The following is a 22,029-nucleotide window of genomic DNA, read 5'->3' on the forward strand; positions in this document are numbered from 1 at the left end:
TGTGCAAAAGCTATAAAAACTCTCATCAGTCAGCCTCAACGCCTCACTGGCTGACATGTTTCTTCATTAGTCTCCCACAAATGAGCTCATCTCCCAGAGATCTTTCAATAAATGTCAGTGCTCTTATCTTTTTAATGTGCTTTTGTCTGTTACACTTGAGGGAACTAACTTATTCACACTGTCGTCGTGTGGAAAATGTCCATATTGATTGTTCCAACTGAAAGAACAGGACAAAAGTCTGTTTTGTTTGGGGGGTTCCACACTTTCATTTGGTTGTTATAGTCTTCAGACTAGATATTAATGAGCACCTTCCTCACTATTTCTTCCTCCACTTAGCTTTGTGTGTTTCCTACCCAGAATGCATTGTGCACTACGTCATGTCCGCTGACCTTCCCGATCATGAAAGATCATTTCCAAACAAACCCAGGCCAAGCATTTGCACTTGTTGGCTCCGGTTCACAATTCGTGGGCATTTTCTCGTCGCTCAAATGAAACATTTTTTCCCTGAAGAGAACTGCGTTCCGGGTCTAACAGAAATGTTGGCATTGTTTAATCTTTAAACCTAAAGGAGAGGATTTATTCCTCCGTGGAGTCAAAACCTTTCAGTGGAAATCTCGCTTTATTCTGCAAGATGGCGTTTCTACCAGGTCTAAAAGACTTTTTTTACTTTGAAGCTGCTTGCTTCCTTTAGACGTCTACTTTTTGGCAGGGCTTACTCGAGGAATGTCCCGCATCACAAATGGGAAGGAAACGCATCCTGGACACATTTGACTCAGTCAGGAATAATGCGGAATCTTTGCTGCCATGTACACTGAGAATTGACGCAAAAATGAGTTGTGAAACATCCCGTGTTTGTCGAAGACACTTGAGAAAGGAAATTAGTGTTTGTCATACAATTGGTAATCAAATGTTGCCTGGTGGTTTTATGATGTTGGCCGATGATCAGAGTTGGAATAAACGGAGTAGACGGATACATTTTATTTAAAAAAAAAAAAAAATACTTGCAAATATCAAATGCTTTTAAAAATGTGTTAATTTCACAGATCTTCTGTGGGTGTAGCCGTCTTAAGATCCTTCTTTTAAAACAATATTTTATTAATTGTGAACAACTATTACAACAACAAACATGAAAACAAAACTAACATGACAAGTCTCAGATACAGAGGAAAAGAAGACAAAAAATGTTAGAATATGGATGTTATGTGGTGAATTGCAGTGAAAAGACGCCTTCAAGACCCTGCAGAACAGCAGCGATGCCTTTTTATCATAATACCTTCAGACCCAGGCTGAAATCCAGAGCTCATGGCCTCTTCTGAGGAACCGTCAGGCGGGACTGGAACCGTCAGGCGGGACTGGAACCGTCAGGCGGGACTGGAACCGTCAGGCGGGACTGGAACCGTCAGGCGGGACTGGAACCGTCAGGCGGGACTGGAACCAGACGTCAAGGCAGCGCCGGGGAGATTTTGGACTCCTAGCAGAGGATGGATTGACAAGAATCCAACTGGCAGGTGTGACGGAGCACCGTCTGACTTCAGGTGGAACCCGCTGGCCCTGAACACTCCATCGTTGATGGACTTCACTTTCAGCGTCACGTCTACAAAAGCATGGCAGTAATGTGTCTTTAGAATAAAAAGTGCTGGGGGAGGTTCATCATCAGCTGCTGGTTTTTCCAGGGCTCTCAGAGTTCGCTCCATCACTGGTGCTTCGTCCAGGTTTAGTGTCTCTTTCAACAGCTGAGCTCTAAATTCTCTTGGTTTCCCCTCCTTCACCCCGGCTCATCTCAAGTTTTGTCATTTTGAGCACTTTTAATCAAGGCACTTTTCTGACTGATCCAACTTTCCCAGAGCGTCTGGCAGCGTCAGCGAGCTCCTTCAAAGTTTGCCTTTGTGAGTTCATTTTGGTCTTTAGTGCCGATATTGTTCTTAAATGTGGTCGTCACTTCTGATGGCTCTGCCTTGATGTGGCTGCACATCTCTGACTTGATGAACGTTATCTTGGAGTGGAGCCATGCCACGACCTTAACATGTGCTTGATGGCTGCTCCTGACTGTAGGACAACTCGTCCACGGACAGCACCCTCAGTGGACAACTTGTCCATAGACGGCACCCTCAGTGGACAACTTGTCCATAGACGGCACCCTCAGTGGACAACTTGTCCATGGACGGCACCCTCAGTGGACAACTTGTCCATGGACGGCACCCTCAGTGGACAACTTGTCCATGGACGGCACCCTCAGTGGACAACTCGTCCATAGACGGCACCCTCAGTGGACAACTTGTCCATAGACGGCACCCTCAGTGGACAACTTGTCCATGGACGGCACCCTCAGTGGACAACTCGTCCATAGACGGCACCCTCAGTGGACAACTTGTCCATGGACGGCACCCTCAGTGGACAACTCGTCCATAGACGGCACCCTCAGTGGACAACTCGTCCATGGATAAGATTTCAGACATTGTTTGGAGAAGATAATTCCTGTACAGTGTACTTTTACATGTTTTTTCTAATTGATATTGTATATATTTTATCGTAAATCTAGTATATGTCCATATATATTTAGTATAGAGTCATATGGCTTTGTTTCTCTTGAGAATTGCTCAGATTTACCTTCTCAAACCTCCACTGGCCTGGTCACACCTCAGATCTAACCCTAACCCGGTCACAGCTCAGATCTAACCCTAACCCGGTCACACCTCAGATCTAACCCTAACCCGGTCACACCTCAGATCTAACCCTAACCCGGTCACACCTCAGATCTAACCCTAACCCGGTCACACCTCAGATCTAACCCTAACCCGGTCACACCTCAGATCTAACCCTAGCCCGGTCACACCTCAGATCTAACCCTAACCCGGTCACACCTCAGATCTAACCCTAACCCGGTCACACCTCAGATCTAACCCTAACCTGGTCACACCTCAGATCTAACCCTAACCCGGTCACACCTCAGATCTAACCCTAACCTGGTCACACCTCAGATCTAACCCTAGCCCGGTCACACCTCAGATCTAACCCTAGCCCGGTCACAGCTCAGATCTAACCCTAACCCGGTCACACCTCAGATCTAACCCTAACCCGGTCACAGCTCAGATCTAACCCTAACCCGGTCACACCTCAGAGTTAACCCTAACCCTAACCTGGTCACACCTCAGAGTTAACCCCAACCCTAACCTGGTCACAGCTCAGATCTAACCATAACCCTAAAGACTGCTTCATAATGAAATATATGTCATGTTTTTTTTTGTCAAATATACTTATAATCCTTCCAGATGTGTCAAATATACTTTGAAATCATTCAAATCTATAATCCTGAAAACAATGGGTCGTTGACGAGATGACCTGAACCCCATGGGCGAGTTGTCCAGGGTTGCAGTTTTGTGGACAAGTTGCCCGTGCACCCTGCTTCTGGAGTGAACCTGCAGGTCCTCGCAGGTTTTCCTCCTGGTCTTCCTCAGGTCTGCTCTTCAATGTCATTTCTGACAACTTTCCCAGTTTTTACCGAGGCTTTGTTTCAAATGAAATCTGTCGTTGAATGTGCAGAGCGACCGGTGCGTCCTACTTGCTCGTAGTGCGGCAGCGCCCCACTCCTTAAATAACAGACAAAACAATGACATTTAAACTCTTATGAGGTGTGCCTGTATGTTCTGCACAGTGACGCAACTGTTTGTTATTAAAGCATCACAACAACCTTGTGTGAGGCCAACCTCTAGCTTGTATCTTTTACCAAATATTAAGGTGTTGTAGAGTTCTGTGAGTTCTTACCAGTCCTTCTAACGGCAGCAGACAGTGTTGGACTTTGGACAGTCTAAGTCATTGGGCTCGGCTCCTCAGTCTTCCCGCCGGGGGCCACCAAGTGTTTCCTGCCGTCTGAGTGACAACGTGTCTGGACATGTCAGAGTGACAAGTGTCGGTCTCCACCGCAGGGTGCACTGGCAGCACGCCCTACACCCACATTCTTCACATTGTTGCTGATGACTTCACAGGGAGGGGTCATTGGTCAGACACAAGAAAAGGAATGCGGCTTCCGATTACATGGTGTAATCACACTACGTCAGTATTCACTTAAGTACCACTCAACAGTCCCAGGTGGCTACTTCCTTTAATGCAGACCACAACAGTGCTGATCAGTCTGCTTATGAACACTTGTGGTTGCCGCGTCTCACTTTGCCTGCAACGTCTACTGACTGCCTTTTTTCTTAAGTTGTCATGCAGGAAGTGTCGATGCAGCAGCAGACCGATGTCTAGCTTTTCTCAGTTGACGGTGTCTTTGGCTCGTCCCGGTCATTATCTCTGTCGAGAGGTGCAGAGGGCAGCCGTGAGTGACGGCTGAGGAATGGAGTCGGCTGAAGGTGAAACCGTCACCCTGAATAAACCCAAGGCAACCTGGCCTCTGCTGAACCGGAGCAAAATCCGAACTTCTGCTAGCCTTTCAAACTCCTCAGCAGCCAGCAGTTACTTATTGACAAATTCCACAGAGCTTTAGCAGTACAGGTGCTGCACGCTCCAAACGGAGGCATTCGTGTGTCAGTACTGCTTGAGACGTTGACCTCACCACATTTGAAACTTATTAAACATGTTAATGTTCCCTTATTTCCTGTTACTGACAATTATTACTTTCTCCAGTTATTTGTTTTAGATTGAATCGTGTTTCTTATCAGGATACATCAGTTGTCACTGTGTTAAAGTACAGTGTTTGTAAATGCTCCTGTGAAGAAGGGACAGTCTTCCACTGTGAGCCACACTGAGCAACGCATCACCTCAGGATCACCATCCAGCAATAAAACAAGGAAAATACCACTATGTACAGAGTTGGTTGGAATAACAGCACATTTTGATAATTATAATGATAATAATACATTCAATGTGATAATTCCACAGCCAACAGTGAGGACTTTCAGAGGACAGAGTCTGTTCACAGTAACTAAGGCACAGCGTTGGTAAACAGGGGTTTAGTGTAATAGCAACTAGGACAACAAAGGATCTAGCTGAAGCTGACGGTGGAGTGGGTGCAGGACGGAGAGAGACAGCAGCTCTGGAACTCTTCTCACGTCACATTAAAGTCAGAAGAATTGTACCAGGGTGAATAACTCGTATCGGGAAGTCGTTATTTCTCATCATCTTACTGGAAAACCAAGAAGGAACCACCTGCCACTTCATCAGTCCTGAACAGTAAAATCTCGTCATCGGGACACAACAACAACATGCTGAACTGCTGCAGGGGGCAAATTTAGCTACTTGGAGGTGAAAGATGATTTTTTTAAAGTCTGAGTTTGTTGATGTTTGAATTGTGTGAGAGAGTGTGAACCATCACGCAGCGTACAGACGATAGAAAGCCTCAGTGGGATCAATAACGCCACTGAGGGCTGACGAGACGAGAAGCGCTGCTCTATATTCCACCACATTGTGTTCCTATGAACTGACAGCCAGGCGCTTTCTCTGGAAGGCGTGTCACAAGGATTTAAACCGAATGTTAGTTGCACTGTTTAAATATTGGAGCAAATCAAGTGACAGCAGCAGCAGCAGATACTGTTTATCTGTTCTCTGGAGGAACTTTCATCCAGAACGGTCTGAACGTCTCGTGGAGTAATGAACAGTAATGAAGTTCTGTAGCAGATGTCTTTTAACATTGAAGTTTATCATTTTGTCTCTTGTTTTTGTTGTTGTTGGGTTTTTTTGTGCTTCTGACTTCTGTTCTGTTTCCACCAGATAAGATTGGTTAATGAAGTGAAATACAGTTGGTGGTAAAGACAATTGAGCTGTAGATTCCAATCTTTTTCTTCCTCCTTCCAGTGCTCATGGTGCTCTTGTTTCCCCGTGACTCACGTTAAATAACTTTAGTTCTTCAGTTCCTTGGAAGGAACAAAAGTGTTGCGTTCCACTTGATGTGGTGTTTGTATTACAGATAAGAGGGTGGAAATATGAAAACTTTGTTTATTGTAACGTGTCGCACTCTGAGTTGGAAAATTTCTTCAGCAACTCTTTTATTACTGTAAAATAATGCAAGAGTTACGGAAGCATAACATTCATTTTAAATGTCCAGAAATAACTTATAACTCACGATTAGCCTTCTTTGTTTTCTTCATCGTGGCAACAGTTCCTCGACTTTTCTCCAGCCCTTAACGAGTCACACACTCTGTTTTCTATTTCTACTTCTAATTCTACTGAGACTTTTGTTGTTGCAGACATATTCCTTGCTGGCAGTCAAACATAGCTGTAATTTTAGTTTTTCTGTGGTTCTGTTGCCTCTTTCGGTTGTCATCCACTGACATCTAGTGGTCACAGATGTATATACCAGTATGTTTTGATAAGGTTAACCACATTATTCAGACATCGCGGTACTTCATCCTGGAACTGGTAATCCTGAGCAGCAGTGTGTTGTCAACCTGCAGTCGTGTGATTGGCTGATTGGCTGATTGGCACTGAGCAGCAGGTGAAGCTAACGCAGTTAGTTTGAGTTTCATGCGTCAGGACTGGGATCATCACTGTATCGTCCTCGTCCTTATCTCCCAGCAGCCCGGTCACACCCTGCACTTTCTGAGAAGTGACGTGTTCCCCTCATCACACACACTCTGGTGTGTGTGTGTGTGTGTGTGTGTGTGTGTGTGTGTGTGTGTGTGTGTGTGTGCGCGCTCTCTGTCCAGTTGGATGTCAGATGTTGGAGCTGCTCTCTAACACCCGTACAAAGCGTTGGTTTCTCTGAGTGGAGGTCAAACGTTGTGTTTCCTCAGCACTGACATGTTTACTGTAGTGATGTAGAAGTGATCAATAATTCACCGGGAGCTTTGTACTCCAGACCAGGATGTTAATACTGCATAGTGATCTCATGTACTTAACAGTGAAGTCACTGCAACTAATGGAAAACAATGCCAAGTGTCACTGTAGTGTGTGTGTGTGTGTGTGTGTGTGTGTGTGTGTGTGTGTGTGTGTGTGTGTGTGTGTGTGTGTGTGTGTGTGTGTGTGTGTGTGTGTGTGTGTGTGTGTGTGTGTGTGTGTGTGTGTGTGTGTGTGTGTGTGTGTGTGTGTGTGTGTGTCTTGTTTTCAAAGGGACTGGAGGCTCCGGGGGTCTGGGTTTTACATTTTCTCACTGGATTGCTCCCTTTTGAAAATGTTTGACAACAAATGATGAAAAGAACTCAATTGAAGTAAAACCAGGACACTGTTGGAGCCAAATACTTGAATATGAAATGTTTTTGTTGTCATTAAATCCTATATTTAATTTGTTGGATGACAATCTATTGGTTTTGGTTTACTGATGTGTGGACTCAGGAGACTGCAGCAGTGTTATTTAGTGGTGATGGAGTTCAGTGTGTGTCTCCAGTCAGACCGCTCTGAACTGAAAGAGTCATGTGATCGCTACCTGTCTGCCAGTAACCCTCCACCGTGGTGAAAGACTTGATCTGTTTGGGAAATTATTTGGAAAGAATAAAGGAAACGAAATGGCTAAATTTTCTGAATTTCATTGGACTGCAGGAATTCTTATGAGCACGTCAAAACTCTGCATGAAGGATTGGAGACCACAAGACCAAGTCTAACCTTTTAATCTAAAGGAAGATACAATAGAATAGACTTTCTTTGTTTATTGTATAATGATAAAGCTATTTTCATTGTGATGAAGTAAGAGCAGCAGCAGAACTCATAGTTACAGACTTGACGAGAAAAGTTCCCACTTGTTTCATTCTTCATTTGGCTGAGAGGTTTTCAGAACACACACACACACACACACACACACACACACACACACACACACACACACACACACACACACACACACACACACACACACACACACACACACACACACACACACACACACACACACACACACACACACACACACACACACACACACAGCTTCAACCACATTACTTGATACATCAGAAACTTTCTGATCATTGATTCCCACCCCCACCTACAATGAGCCCTGAGTTTCCAGTAACAGCCCCCCCCACACACACACACACACACACACACACACACACACACACACACACACACACACACACACACACACACACACACACCCCTTGTGTGTGTTGAATCACCTCTGACTGAGAACAACTGTCTTCACACACTTTGAATCGCTCAGGATTTGGTGAAGGAGTCTTTGTGAGTTTGTTGTCTCTTGACGGCGCCGCCTTGTGGCAGGACAGCAGAAGTGCATGCTGGGAGACTGGGCTCTGGAATGCCACTTCAGTGGTGGTGGGGGGGGGAGGACTGTGGGAAAGAATGTGAGCAGTGACGGTGGGACTGGAGGAGTCTCAGAGAGGGGAGTGCAGGAGGTCCAGGCCTGTCCTCATTCTGTCCTCATTCTGTCCTCATTCTGTCCTCATTCTGTCCTTGGGACCCAGTTGAGGGTTTTTCCGTCTGTTCTGACTTTGCGGTGCGATCGGGGGAAACACCCTCGTCTGACTTTGTGGTCTCTGACAGTCATACGATGGGCCACTGAGCAGAGAACTTTACAGAGGGAATCTACCCGACACCCTGAGTCTCTCTGTACTGGGGCTTCTGGGGTTTCCATGGAAACCAAACCTAAACCCCCGAGTGTTGAACCCTGACCCCCCCCCTCTTCACTCTGCCTGCTGCAGACTGCACCACTGAGGAGTTGTGGGTTTCCTGTTGCTCCATAACCCTGAGACGTTGATGTTGTCACATCTCTGGTGGCTTCACGTTCTTGATGTTTCCACATTGACTCCAGAGGTTCTATTACTGTTCATGTTTCAATCGGTTTTAATTCTCAAACAAATTCTCATAGGTGAGAACTTCTTCAACAGTTTGTCAATGTTAGAGTGTCTTTGAGCCCCTGAGCAGCTCATGTTCCAGTTTTACTGTGGAGGTTTTGTCGGCCACTGTCGTGACTCGTACTGTGATTCAGGAGCAACTGACTCATTTCAATCTGCCTGTCCACCTTCTGCTAGTTTTTATTTTCTCGATATTATAACTGTGTCGAGGGCTTCTGGTTCGGTGAAGTACGTGTGAGAGTCCCTTTCAACATCATGGTTAAGACAGTTTCTCAGAAACCTTTGACTTTAGTGTGGAAATCCCCTGGTTTTCAGCAAACAAGCTCTTCATGCCGCTAGAACTAAAAGCAACGGTTTCCTGGTCAGAGGCCAGAAACTTTGAACTTATCATGAAGCTTCACTCGTGTTCTAGAATGAGCCGATAAGGGTGGAGGACAGGAAGTTCCGTTTGTGATCTCTTTGAAACACCTGGCAAGAAATTCTTATTTTCCTTTTAATCCTGAAAATGAACAGGTTTATTTCCACACTGTTCAGTTAAAGCAGCAGCAGTAAGACGGTGCTGATGGTTGTTTTGTCTGTATCTCCCCAGGAGCGCTTTGCTGAGATCTTCGGGCAGGACGCGGCGGCGGAGGGCCGGCGGTCCGAGGAGAGCTTCAAGAAGTGGCTGTTGGTGGGGATGACGGTGGTGACGGGGTTCGTGGTGGGGTCACTGTTCGCCCAGAAGCGTCTGTGAGGAGGGCCCCGCCCGCTCCACCCCCCCCCAACCCCCTCCCCTCCTCCAGCGCCCGGGACCTTCACTCCATCATCCCACAAAGGAACGAAACCTTCAAACCGTCTCCGAACTTTTGGGTGAAAGATGAAGATTGAGTGTTCATGTGTTCACGGACGAAAGCGTTGGGTTCCCCGCCGACAAGCCGTGTGGTTCCCTCCTTCACTGGCCCTTCTAGCTCCACCTTTGTGTTTCTTTTTGCACCTCATAGATTTAACAAATTTTGTTCCCGCCTTCGATCCTCAAATTACTTTTTCTTCTCGCATTCAGCATCACACCTGAGCTGCAGGGCGTTTGGACTCACGGGCCACGCCCACAAGGCGAAGGTACCTTCATCCGTGCCATACTGAGCGTGGCGGCAGGTGGAGGATGTTGTCGCCCCCCCCCCAGACTCTCCTGTGTTCTCATTTCATTCCATCAAAACGCTGCAGCGCCGCCGCATCGTCACCACCTTAACGCTCAGCGACGACGTTTGATGAGACGACGGATCAGAAGCAGCGTGACGTTTTGACCTTCTAAATCACATTAATAAACTTTTTTTTTTAAACTTTGCCAAACTGTTCTCGTCCCAGACCGGCTTCACACGAAGGTGGGAGTCTTGACTCTAACTGGAAAGGAGCTTTGTTTGTTTGGTTTGGTGTTTGTTGGTGAGTAGAAGTCCCTCGTCCTCCGCTGGTCCGGCTCCAGGACCCCCTCCCTCCGTCACAGTGAACACTGTAGCATCCTGTAGGTGGCGCCACACACTTGCGCACTGCGTAACGGCACGCCGCCGCCGTCGTCAGTGTTCAGCCGTTTAGGATATTTGGACGCAATGCGCCTCATTACGACGACTCGCCCCCGGTTAGCATGTAGAAGGGAGACGTAAGTGAGCAGACGGGAGGTTGAAGGTGTCGACCTGAAGTCCCTGATGTTCACTAGAGCGCCCCGGCTTGGTTTGGTGAAACGTCACGAACGTGAGATTAAGAAGCTGCGATCAGAATTTCACCTTTGGGCAGCGAGGTCCAGCGACTGAGCGTGACGGTGACTTGATGTGAACTGGTGTAGAAACTGCTGCTGGCGCGCCGCAGGAATCCCCGCGTCTCCTTTGGAACCATTGCAGCAGAAACCTTGATTTAGCTGCTAATTTTCACCCACGTGATGTAAATTGTGACTTGTTTTTTTTGTTTTGTTTTTTGAGTTGTAAAATTGCAAAGTAGGTGGAAAGTTGCAATTTTTTAAAACTACTGCCTACTTAAATCAGTCCCTGTAATCACTTGCTCCATTAATAAATGTTCCAAAAATAGCTTTGGTCAGTTCTCTTCTTCAGTCTCAAAGCCTGATGGACCTAAACTCAGTGGAAATGATCCACAGTTGGTTAAGAGAGCTTCAGATTAAAAGCTGATTGTAGAATTTGGGTTTCTGAAGGAAGTGTGTCGAGTTGTTTCCAGGAAGTCTGCAGTCCAAGATGACAGAATTTTAGATATGAAAGAAAATCAATTGAAAACACAAAAATACTGCGATCAGAATAAAATTTGAAAGTAGTGACTGAGAGTGGTTATTACTAACAAATGTCGAGGCACAAAGGCGGTGTTTTTTTATTCATCACAAACTGTTATCGTACTAAATATACATGTCCTCTGCTGGCTGTTGGTGTGACGATAATTCAATATGTGATGAACAAAAACACAGACGTGTTCATGTGTGTTCAGAGAGATTTCTCCTGTCACTTGTCAGACGCTTCAAGTTTTTAAATGAGTTTTAGTGAATTGTGACGTGTTTTCTGGAGAAAGTGTCATTTAGCAGCCTCAGAACAGATGAAGCTCCACCGAGGGCCAGACCCCAGACCCCAGACCCCAGACCCCAGGCTGGGCTGCGTCGTTCTAATCTCTGCTTTGATTGGTCGTCACGCTCACTTTGTCACATCTGTCTGTCAGAGACGTTTCCACATCATTCCATCTGAAACCCAGTCGTCTGCTGATCAGCTGCTCGTCAAAACTCCAGGATTTCTGCTGCTTGTGCCACCTGAGTGGTTCCCCCCCCCCCCCCCCCCCCCCCCACACACACACACACACACACGTCCCCCTGGATCTGTCAGCCCTCCGTCCCTCCTCCCATCATCCAGCCCCCCCCCCCCCCCCCGAGCTCCCCCAGCTGTCACCACATGTAGTCACGTGTGTCAGTCACAGCTGGAACACACCACACACACACACACACACACACACACACACACACACACACACACACACACACACACACACACACACACACACACACGTGGGAAGGTAGAAAGGGAGTGGAGCTCGTCCATCCTTCTTCAGATTGATACCTGGGGTGGGGGGTGTCTGAGACCAGCACTGACTCTTTATGGGGGGGTCAGACCCTCTAAACTGGCTGGCGACACCATAAAGACTCTTCTGGAGCAGTTTTCCTCACAGCCGTCGTCCAGGAAGTGCTGGAGCCACAAGAGAGGGCCGTTCTGACTCTGGTCGTTGATTCTGTGCTAAACGTGTGAGAAGAATCACTGGTTGCTTCTGTAGAACAACTGAAGACGTTCCCTCATGCCGAGGATGCTCAGGTTTCAGTTCAACCACTGATTGTTTCTCATTCCCAGAATCTTTCCCACGGTCTCAGAGCAGCTTTCAGCCTGAGCTCCGGCCGGCGGTCCAGGCCAGTTCCCCCAGGCAGGCGTCGCTTCAGCTGCTTCGTCAGCATCTTTTCTCCTCCTCTCATCTCCGTCTCACACTTCACTCCATCTTCCCCACCATAACCCTAACCCTCACCGACGAGCATCAGCATCCTCCAAACCTTTGTGATCAGCCAAGGGTCTCCCTCTCACATTCCAGTAAATACAAATATCTATTTTTCTAGAGCCCCCCCCCCATTAGGAAGATACTCCCAGGTGTACTCTGCTGTCTGAACCCTCACTCAGTCCACTCCCCCTACTGTGTGTGTGTGTGTGTGTGTGTGTGTGTGTGTGTGTGTGTGTGTGTGTGTGTGTGTGTGTGTGTGTGTGTGTGTGTGTGTGTGTGTGTGTGTGTGTGTGTGTGTGTGTGTGTGTGTGTGTGTGTGTGTGTGTGTGTGTGTGTGTGTGGTGTGTGTGTGTAAAATGTTGAAAGAGGAAGAAATGAAGGGAGTGTGAACTCTGGCACGGCTCCATCTACATGTGCTAGTTATTTAAAGTATTTAGATTAGTGCGTTAGCTTAGTGACTTATTTAAAGACGAAACTGAACCGATGGCTTTTAAACTTGGTTTATATTTGGTGTTTAAAAAAAGATCCTAGTTGTACCTGTTTCAAATGGCCTTAAATCTTTGCAGTGATCTGCATTGGTAGTTGTGGTTCTACTTTTGTTCTTAGGGATTATTGGACATAACCATGTGAACAAAGCAGCAGGATATTTTCAACAATAAAACTGTTGTTGGATGCAAATGAAAAGGTCACAGCACGTCCAATGGTCTTTGTATGTTTTTAGAAACTATTGTTAAATTTGAATTGACATTAAACATAATAAAGCCTCATGTTGGAAGATTTGAGTCGTCTGTCTTTTTATCTCTCTCTCTCTCTCTCTCTCTCTCTCTCTCTCTCTCTCTCTCTCTCTCTCTCTCTCTCTCTCTCTCTCTCTCTCTCTCTCTCTTCTCTCTCTCTCTCTCTCTCTCTCTCTCTCTCTCTCTCTCTCTCTCTCCTCTCCTCTCTCTCTCTCTCTCTCTCTCTCTCTCTCTCTCTCTCTCTCTCTCTCTCTTCTCTCTCTCTCTCTCTCTCTCTCTCTCTCTCTCTCTCTCTCTCTCTCTCTCTCTCTCTCTCTCTCTCTCTCTCTCTCTCTCTCTCTCTCTCTCCTCTCTCTTCTCTCTCTCTCTCTCTCTCGAAATTCTTCTTTTTCAAAAGAAGTAAAAAACTGATGAGCACATTAGAAACTGGCAGTCTGAACCAAAAGGATTGTGTCTCCATCTTTGACAGGTTGTAAATGGAACCGTCGAGTTTAAAGTGTTTTAAATATTCATGTGTAGATGATGGTAGAAACTGATTCTTTCTGAAAAGACGTCAATGTTCACCTGAAAGTTTCCAGAGATTCCCTGAACCTCATGAAGACGACTTTGAATTGTTGGAGGAACACACAGGACAGCTGGGTGGAGGAGCATCATGTCCACATCAGTGAATGGTGGAGGAACATCATGTCCACATCAGTGCATGGTGGAGCATCATGTCCACATCAGTGTATGGTGGAGGAGCATCATGTCCACATCAGTGCATGGTGGAGGAACATCATGTCCACATCAGTGCATGGAGGAGGAGCATCATGTCCACATCAGTGTATGGTGGAGGAACATCATGTCCACATCAGTGCATGGTGGAGGAGCATCATGTCCACATCAGTGCATGGTGGAGGAACATCATGTCCACATCAGTGCATGGTGGAGGAACATCATGTCCACATCAGTGCATGGTGGAGGAGCATCATGTCCACATCAGTGTATGGTGGAGGAGCATCATGTCCACATCAGTGTATGGTGGAGGAACATCATGTCCACATCAGTGTATGGTGGAGGAGCATCATGTCCACATCAGTGCATGGTGGAGGAGCATCATGTCCACATCAGTGTATGGTGGAGGAGCATCATGTCCACATCAGTGCATGGAGGAGGAGCATCATGTCCACATCAGTGTATGGTGGAGGAGCATCATGTCCACATCAGTGCATGGAGGAGGAGCATCATGTCCACATCAGTGTATGGTGGAGGAGCATCATGTCCACATCAGTGCATGGAGGAGGAGCATCATGTCCACATCAGTGTATGGTGGAGGAGCATCATGTCCACATCAGTGTATGGTGGAGGAACATCATGTCCACATCAGTGCATGGAGGAGGAGCATCATGTCCACATCAGTGTATGGTGGAGGAGCATCATGTCCACATCAGTGCATGGTGGAGGAACATCATGTCCACATCAGTGCATGGTGGAGGAACATCATGTCCACATCAGTGCATGGTGGAGGAACATCATGTCCACATCAGTGCATGGAGGAGGAGCATCATGTCCACATCAGTGTATGGTGGAGGAGCATCATGTCCACATCAGTGCATGGTGGAGGAACATCATGTCCACATCAGTGCATGGTGGAGGAGCATCATGTCCACATCAGTGCATGGTGGAGGAACATCATGTCCACATCAGTGTATGGTGGAGGAGCATCATGTCCACATCAGTGTATGGTGGAGGAACATCATGTCCACATCAGTGTATGGTGGAGGAACATCATGTCCACATCAGTGCATGGTGGAGGAACATCATGTCCACATCAGTGCATGGAGGAGCATCATGTCCACATCAGTGTATGGTGGAGGAGCATCATGTCCACATCAGTGCATGGTGGAGGAGCATCATGTCCACATCAGTGCATGGTGGAGGAACATCATGTCCACATCAGTGTATGGTGGAGGAACATCATGTCCACATCAGTGCATGGTGGAGGAACATCATGTCCACATCAGTGTATGGTGGAGGAACATCATGTCCACATCAGTGTATGGTGGAGGAACATCATGTCCACATCAGTGCATGGTGGAGGAACATCATGTCCACATCAGTGTATGGTGGAGGAACATCATGTCCACATCAGTGCATGGAGGAGGAGCATCATGTCCACATCAGTGTATGGTGGAGGAACATCATGTCCACATCAGTGCATGGTGGAGGAGCATCATGTCCACATCAGTGCATGGTGGAGGAACATCATGTCCACATCAGTGTATGGTGGAGGAACATCATGTCCACATCAGTGCATGGTGGAGGAACATCATGTCCACATCAGTGTATGGTGGAGGAACATCATGTCCACATCAGTGTATGGTGGAGGAACATCATGTCCACATCAGTGCATGGTGGAGGAACATCATGTCCACATCAGTGTATGGTGGAGGAACATCATGTCCACATCAGTGCATGGAGGAGGAGCATCATGTCCACATCAGTGTATGGTGGAGGAACATCATGTCCACATCAGTGCATGGTGGAGGAGCATCATGTCCACATCAGTGCATGGTGGAGGAACATCATGTCCACATCAGTGTATGGTGGAGGAACATCATGTCCACATCAGTGCATGGTGGAGGAACATCATGTCCACATCAGTGCATGGTGGAGGAACATCATGTCCACATCAGTGCATGGTGGAGGAACATCATGTCCACATCAGTGCATGGAGGAGGAGCATCATGTCCACATCAGTGTATGGTGGAGGAGCATCATGTCCACATCAGTGCATGGTGGAGGAACATCATGTCCACATCAGTGCATGGTGGAGGAGCATCATGTCCACATCAGTGCATGGTGGAGGAACATCATGTCCACATCAGTGTATGGTGGAGGAGCATCATGTCCACATCAGTGTATGGTGGAGGAACATCATGTCCACATCAGTGCATGGTGGAGGAGCATCATGTCCACATCAGTGTATGGTGGAGGAACATCGTGTCCACATCAGTGTATGGTGGAGGAACATCATGTCCACATCAGTGCATGGTGGAGGAACATCATGTCCACATCAGTGCATGGAGGAGCATCATGTCCACATCAGTGTATGGTGGAGGAACATCATGTCCACATCAGTGTATGGTGGAGGAGCATCATGTCCACATCAGTGCATGGTGGAGGAGCATCATGTCCACATCAGTGTATGGTGGAGGAGCATCGTGTCCACATCAGTGCATGGTGGAGGAGCATCGTGTCCACATCAGTGTATGGTGGAGGAGCATCATGTCCACATCAGTGCATGGTGGAGGAGCATCATGTCCACATCAGTGTATGGTGGAGGAGCATCATGTCCACATCAGTGTATGGTGGAGGAGCATCATGTCCACATCAGTGTATGGTGGAGGAACATCATGTCCACATCAGTGTATGGTGGAGGAGCATCATGTCCACATCAGTGCATGGTGGAGGAACATCATGTCCACATCAGTGTATGGTGGAGGAGCATCATGTCCACATCAGTGTATGGTGGAGGAGCATCATGTCCACATCAGTGCATGGTGGAGGAACATCATGTCCACATCAGTGTATGGTGGAGGAACATCATGTCCACATCAGTGTATGGTGGAGGAGCATCATGTCCACATCAGTGTATGGTGGAGGAACATCATGTCCACATCAGTGTATGGTGGAGGAGCATCATGTCCACATCAGTGCATGGTGGAGGAGCATCATGTCCACATCAGTGTATGGTGGAGGAACATCATGTCCACATCAGTGCATGGTGGAGGAACATCATGTCCACATCAGTGTATGGTGGAGGAACATCATGTCCACATCAGTGTATGGTGGAGGAACATCATGTCCACATCAGTGTATGGTGGAGGAACATCATGTCCACATCAGTGTATGGTGGAGGAACATCATGTCCACATCAGTGTATGGTGGAGGAACATCATGTCCACATCAGTGCATGGTGGAGGAACATCATGTCCACATCAGTGTATGGTGGAGGAACATCATGTCCACATCAGTGTATGGTGGAGGAACATCATGTCCACATCAGTGCATGGTGGAGGAACATCATGTCCACATCAGTGCATGGTGGAGGAGCATCATGTCCACATCAGTGCATGGTGGAGGAGCATCATGTCCACATCAGTGTATGGTGGAGGAACATCATGTCCACATCAGTGTATGGTGGAGGAACATCATGTCCACATCAGTGCATGGTGGAGGAACATCATGTCCACATCAGTGTATGGTGGAGGAACATCATGTCCACATCAGTGTATGGTGGAGGAACATCATGTCCACATCAGTGCATGGTGGAGGAACATCATGTCCACATCAGTGCATGGAGGAGCATCATGTCCACATCAGTGTATGGTGGAGGAACATCATGTCCACATCAGTGTATGGTGGAGGAGCATCATGTCCACATCAGTGCATGGTGGAGGAGCATCATGTCCACATCAGTGTATGGTGGAGGAGCATCGTGTCCACATCAGTGCATGGTGGAGGAGCATCATGTCCACATCAGTGTATGGTGGAGGAGCATCATGTCCACATCAGTGCATGGTGGAGGAACATCATGTCCACATCAGTGTATGGTGGAGGAGCATCATGTCCACATCAGTGTATGGTGGAGGAGCATCATGTCCACATCAGTGTATGGTGGAGGAGCATCATGTCCACATCAGTGTATGGTGGAGGAACATCATGTCCACATCAGTGTATGGTGGAGGAGCATCATGTCCACATCAGTGTATGGTGGAGGAGCATCATGTCCACATCAGTGTATGGTGGAGGAGCATCATGTCCACATCAGTGTATGGTGGAGGAACATCATGTCCACATCAGTGCATGGTGGAGGAGCATCATGTCCACATCAGTGTATGGTGGAGGAACATCATGTCCACATCAGTGCATGGTGGAGGAACATCATGTCCACATCAGTGCATGGAGGAGCATCATGTCCACATCAGTGTATGGTGGAGGAACATCATGTCCACATCAGTGTATGGTGGAGGAGCATCATGTCCACATCAGTGTATGGTGGAGGAACATCATGTCCACATCAGTGTATGGTGGAGGAACATCATGTCCACATCAGTGTATGGTGGAGGAGCATCATGTCCACATCAGTGTATGGTGGAGGAACATCATGTCCACATCAGTGTATGGTGGAGGGACATCATGTCCACATCAGTGCATGGTGGAGGAGCATCATGTCCACATCAGTGTACGGTGGAGGAACATCATGTCCACATCAGTGCATGGTGGAGGAACATCATGTCCACATCAGTGTATGGTGGAGGAACATCATGTCCACATCAGTGCATGGTGGAGGAACATCATGTCCACATCAGTGTATGGTGGAGGAGCATCATGTCCACATCAGTGCATGGTGGAGGAACATCATGTCCACATCAGTGTATGGTGGAGGAACATCATGTCCACATCAGTGCATGGTGGAGGAACATCATGTCCACATCAGTGTATGGTGGAGGAACATCATGTCCACATCAGTGCATGGTGGAGGAACATCATGTCCACATCAGTGTATGGTGGAGGAGCATCATGTCCACATCAGTGCATGGTGGAGGAACATCATGTCCACATCAGTGTATGGTGGAGGAACATCATGTCCACATCAGTGCATGGTGGAGGGACATCATGTCCACATCAGTGTATGGTGGAGGAACATCATGTCCACATCAGTGTATGGTGGAGGAACATCATGTCCACATCAGTGTATGGTGGAGGAACATCATGTCCACATCAGTGCATGGTGGAGGGACATCATGTCCACATCAGTGCATGGTGGAGGAACATCATGTCCACATCAGTGTATGGTGGAGGAGCATCATGTCCACATCAGTGCATGGTGGAGGAACATCATGTCCACATCAGTGTATGGTGGAGGAGCATCATGTCCACATCAGTGTATGGTGGAGGAGCATCATGTCCACATCAGTGCATGGTGGAGGAACATCATGTCCACATCAGTGTATGGTGGAGGAACATCATGTCCACATCAGTGCATGGTGGAGGAGCATCATGTCCACATCAGTGTATGGTGGAGGAACATCATGTCCACATCAGTGTATGGTGGAGGAACATCATGTCCACATCAGTGCATGGTGGAGGAACATCATGTCCACATCAGTGTATGGTGGAGGAACATCATGTCCACATCAGTGCATGGTGGAGGAGCATCATGTCCACATCAGTGCATGGTGGAGGAGCATCATGTCCACATCAGTGTATGGTGGAGGAACATCATGTCCACATCAGTGTATGGTGGAGGAACATCATGTCCACATCAGTGCATGGTGGAGGAACATCATGTCCACATCAGTGCATGGTGGAGGAACATCATGTCCACATCAGTGCATGGTGGAGGAACATCATGTCCACATCAGTGTATGGTGGAGGAACATCATGTCCACATCAGTGTATGGTGGAGGAGCATCATGTCCACATCAGTGTATGGTGGAGGAGCATCATGTCCACATCAGTGCATGGTGGAGGAACATCATGTCCACATCAGTGTATGGTGGAGGAACATCATGTCCACATCAGTGTATGGTGGAGGAGCATCATGTCCACATCAGTGTATGGTGGAGGAGCATCATGTCCACATCAGTGCATGGTGGAGGAGCATCATGTCCACATCAGTGCATGGTGGAGGAACATCATGTCCACATCAGTGCATGGTGGAGGAGCATCATGTCCACATCAGTGTATGGTGGAGGAACATCATGTCCACATCAGTGCATGGTGGAGGAGCATCATGTCCACATCAGTGTATGGTGGAGGAACATCATGTCCACATCAGTGTATGGTGGAGGAGCATCATGTCCACATCAGTGCATGGTGGAGGAACATCATGTCCACATCAGTGCATGGTGGAGGAGCATCATGTCCACATCAGTGCATGGTGGAGGAGCATCATGTCCACATCAGTGTATGGTGGAGGAGCATCATGTCCACATCAGTGTATGGTGGAGGAGCATCATGGTACGCGGCTCCTCTGCTACCTCAGTCCCTGAGTAAATAATAATAGTCCTTCCAAGTGTCCAGAGGAAGTTGCTGATGCAGGACAACAATCGACAAGAAGTAAATCTACTGGTCAGTTCTGGTTGTTACTGGTCGGTTCTAGTCGGTACTGGTCGGTTCTAGTCGGTACTGGTCAGTACTGGTCTACTAGTATCCAGACCTGGATCCATCAGAGACGTCATGAGACCAGACCACCATTCAAGCAGTTATTAAATACTAGAATTCACTCCACGTCTCCGCCAGCATGGAATCGTCTGCACAACATCAGGCCTACCTCCAAAACTCTTCAGTGTTGCAGTAAAAGTGCGACTCATGATAATGACTAATGTTTAAGTAGAAATTCTTCATCAAGATAACGGCCCTCTTTCTTTATGTCATTCAAACGCATTGAGTGAATTCTTTTTAAAATGAATCACACTTTTATTTTGGAATTCACACTGCATGGAAACATTTATCTCACTTAATTTGAAAAGTTGATCCATTCTCCAACCTTGCGCAGCCCCACTGTGAACCTTGAACAACGGAGTTGGCTGTAAAGTGTGAGAAGTGATGTGAGACGAGTTCAGTCACACTGTTTAGACATGCTGTAACTCATCTCCATCAGGTTTTAGAGTCAAAACTATAACTTTGTCCTAACAAGAACCAAATCCTAAGGACCAATCAAAGAACATACACAGGGAGGGCTATGATGCTTCTTTAGAATTCAATATTGACAGACGCATACTGCCACCTGGAGTCCAGACGTGTGGTGGAGATAAGCTCCACATGAAGATCTTTTCTGGTGCCTGGACCACAGCAGTAAACCTTTTCTATTTATTCACTTCAAAAGAAATGTGCAGTGTGGTTAAACCTGAATTATTTGTGGTCTGTTACACTGGAACACCACGGAGGAGTTCCTGGGATGTCTGGAAACCTTTGAACACCACGTTTCTTAAACAGTCCAGAGTGGTTTGTATCAAGGGGGATAATTCACTCAGTGTCAGTTCACACTTTGATGTTTTACGTCAGCTGGTTCCACCCACACTGGTCCTGCTGACCCGGGTTCAACTCTGAATCAGTGCTGAGTTTACACAAATACTGGATTGAAAGAGGAGGTGCATTCCAGGCCCTCCTTTAACAACATGGTATGTAAGACCCAGAATTTGACGTAGTTTCCAGAGTTGGTTGATTTCACTCTCCTGAGACACAAATCCAGTTGCTGCAAGAAACTCTGTGTCGGTCCTCCAGCTGACTAAACCTACAGCAGCTCCACTGGAAAATGGTCCAGGGTGTCCTGAACCAGCTCACACGCTGCGCGTTGTTAACATGAACAGTTCTATAAATATGGTGGATAAATTAAAATATCTTTAAACTTAAAAACGAAATAAATTTTAAAACAAGTTTCACATGAAATAGACTGAAGAAAATGTCTTCAATAAACAGTTAAAGGCTAATGAGCTATGTTCCCAGCAATGGAATACAAGTCAAACCACTATGGGTCAGCCATGTTTGTTTACAAGTGTATGAGCTGAAGGAAGTGGAGGGACAGAAAGAGATACGCATCACAGTAAGAGGCTTCAGTCTCTGCAGGAGGGAATAGCGACCATGAAAGAATCTTTCCACCTTGGGAGCCGCGATCAAAACTTCACAGATACAGTGGAGCCACACACTGGTGTGTGTCAACGTCCTCCAAAAGTGAAGAACGTTCTGCAGAGACACTTGTACTTGTGGTGTAAACGGGGTCTTACTTTCAGGAAGCCAAAATGCTGCGACGCCTCCTTGGACCAGGACGGCGTCTTCATCGGTGGTCTCGTCCACAGACAAACTAGTTTCTTTGAGTCTATAGAATGTGTTTAATGAATGCTCAGCAATTGTCCAGCAGCAGTGAAGAGGCAGTGGGTGAGGCAGGCAGTTCTTCTGCCTCGTGGTAGGGGGCGCTCATGAGTCCACTGACTCATGCTGCAGCGCAGACACAGAAACTGAGATAGATCTGTGTTTAAATCTACACTTTATACACAATAGAGGATTATATA

General features: G+C 47.2%; 1 protein-coding gene across 2 annotated transcripts in view; it reads left to right on the top strand.

Moving 5' to 3' along the window:
* The window catches only part of bcl2l1 (BCL2 like 1), a 56,952-nt gene extending 45,459 nt beyond the window's left edge, over window positions 1-11,493 (top strand). For both annotated transcript variants that reach the window (XM_080497303.1, XM_080497304.1), the window contains exon 3: window positions 9,328-11,493. In XM_080497303.1, coding sequence (XP_080353429.1) covers window positions 9,328-9,471 — 144 coding nt within the window. In that variant the 3' untranslated portion in view covers window positions 9,472-11,493. The remainder of the gene's footprint in view (window positions 1-9,327) is intronic.
* The last annotated feature ends 10,536 nt before the right edge of the window (window positions 11,494-22,029 follow it).

This window comes from Blennius ocellaris (assembly GCF_963422515.1).
Source record: "Blennius ocellaris genome assembly, chromosome: 5".
NCBI lineage: Eukaryota > Metazoa > Chordata > Actinopteri > Blenniiformes > Blenniidae > Blennius > Blennius ocellaris.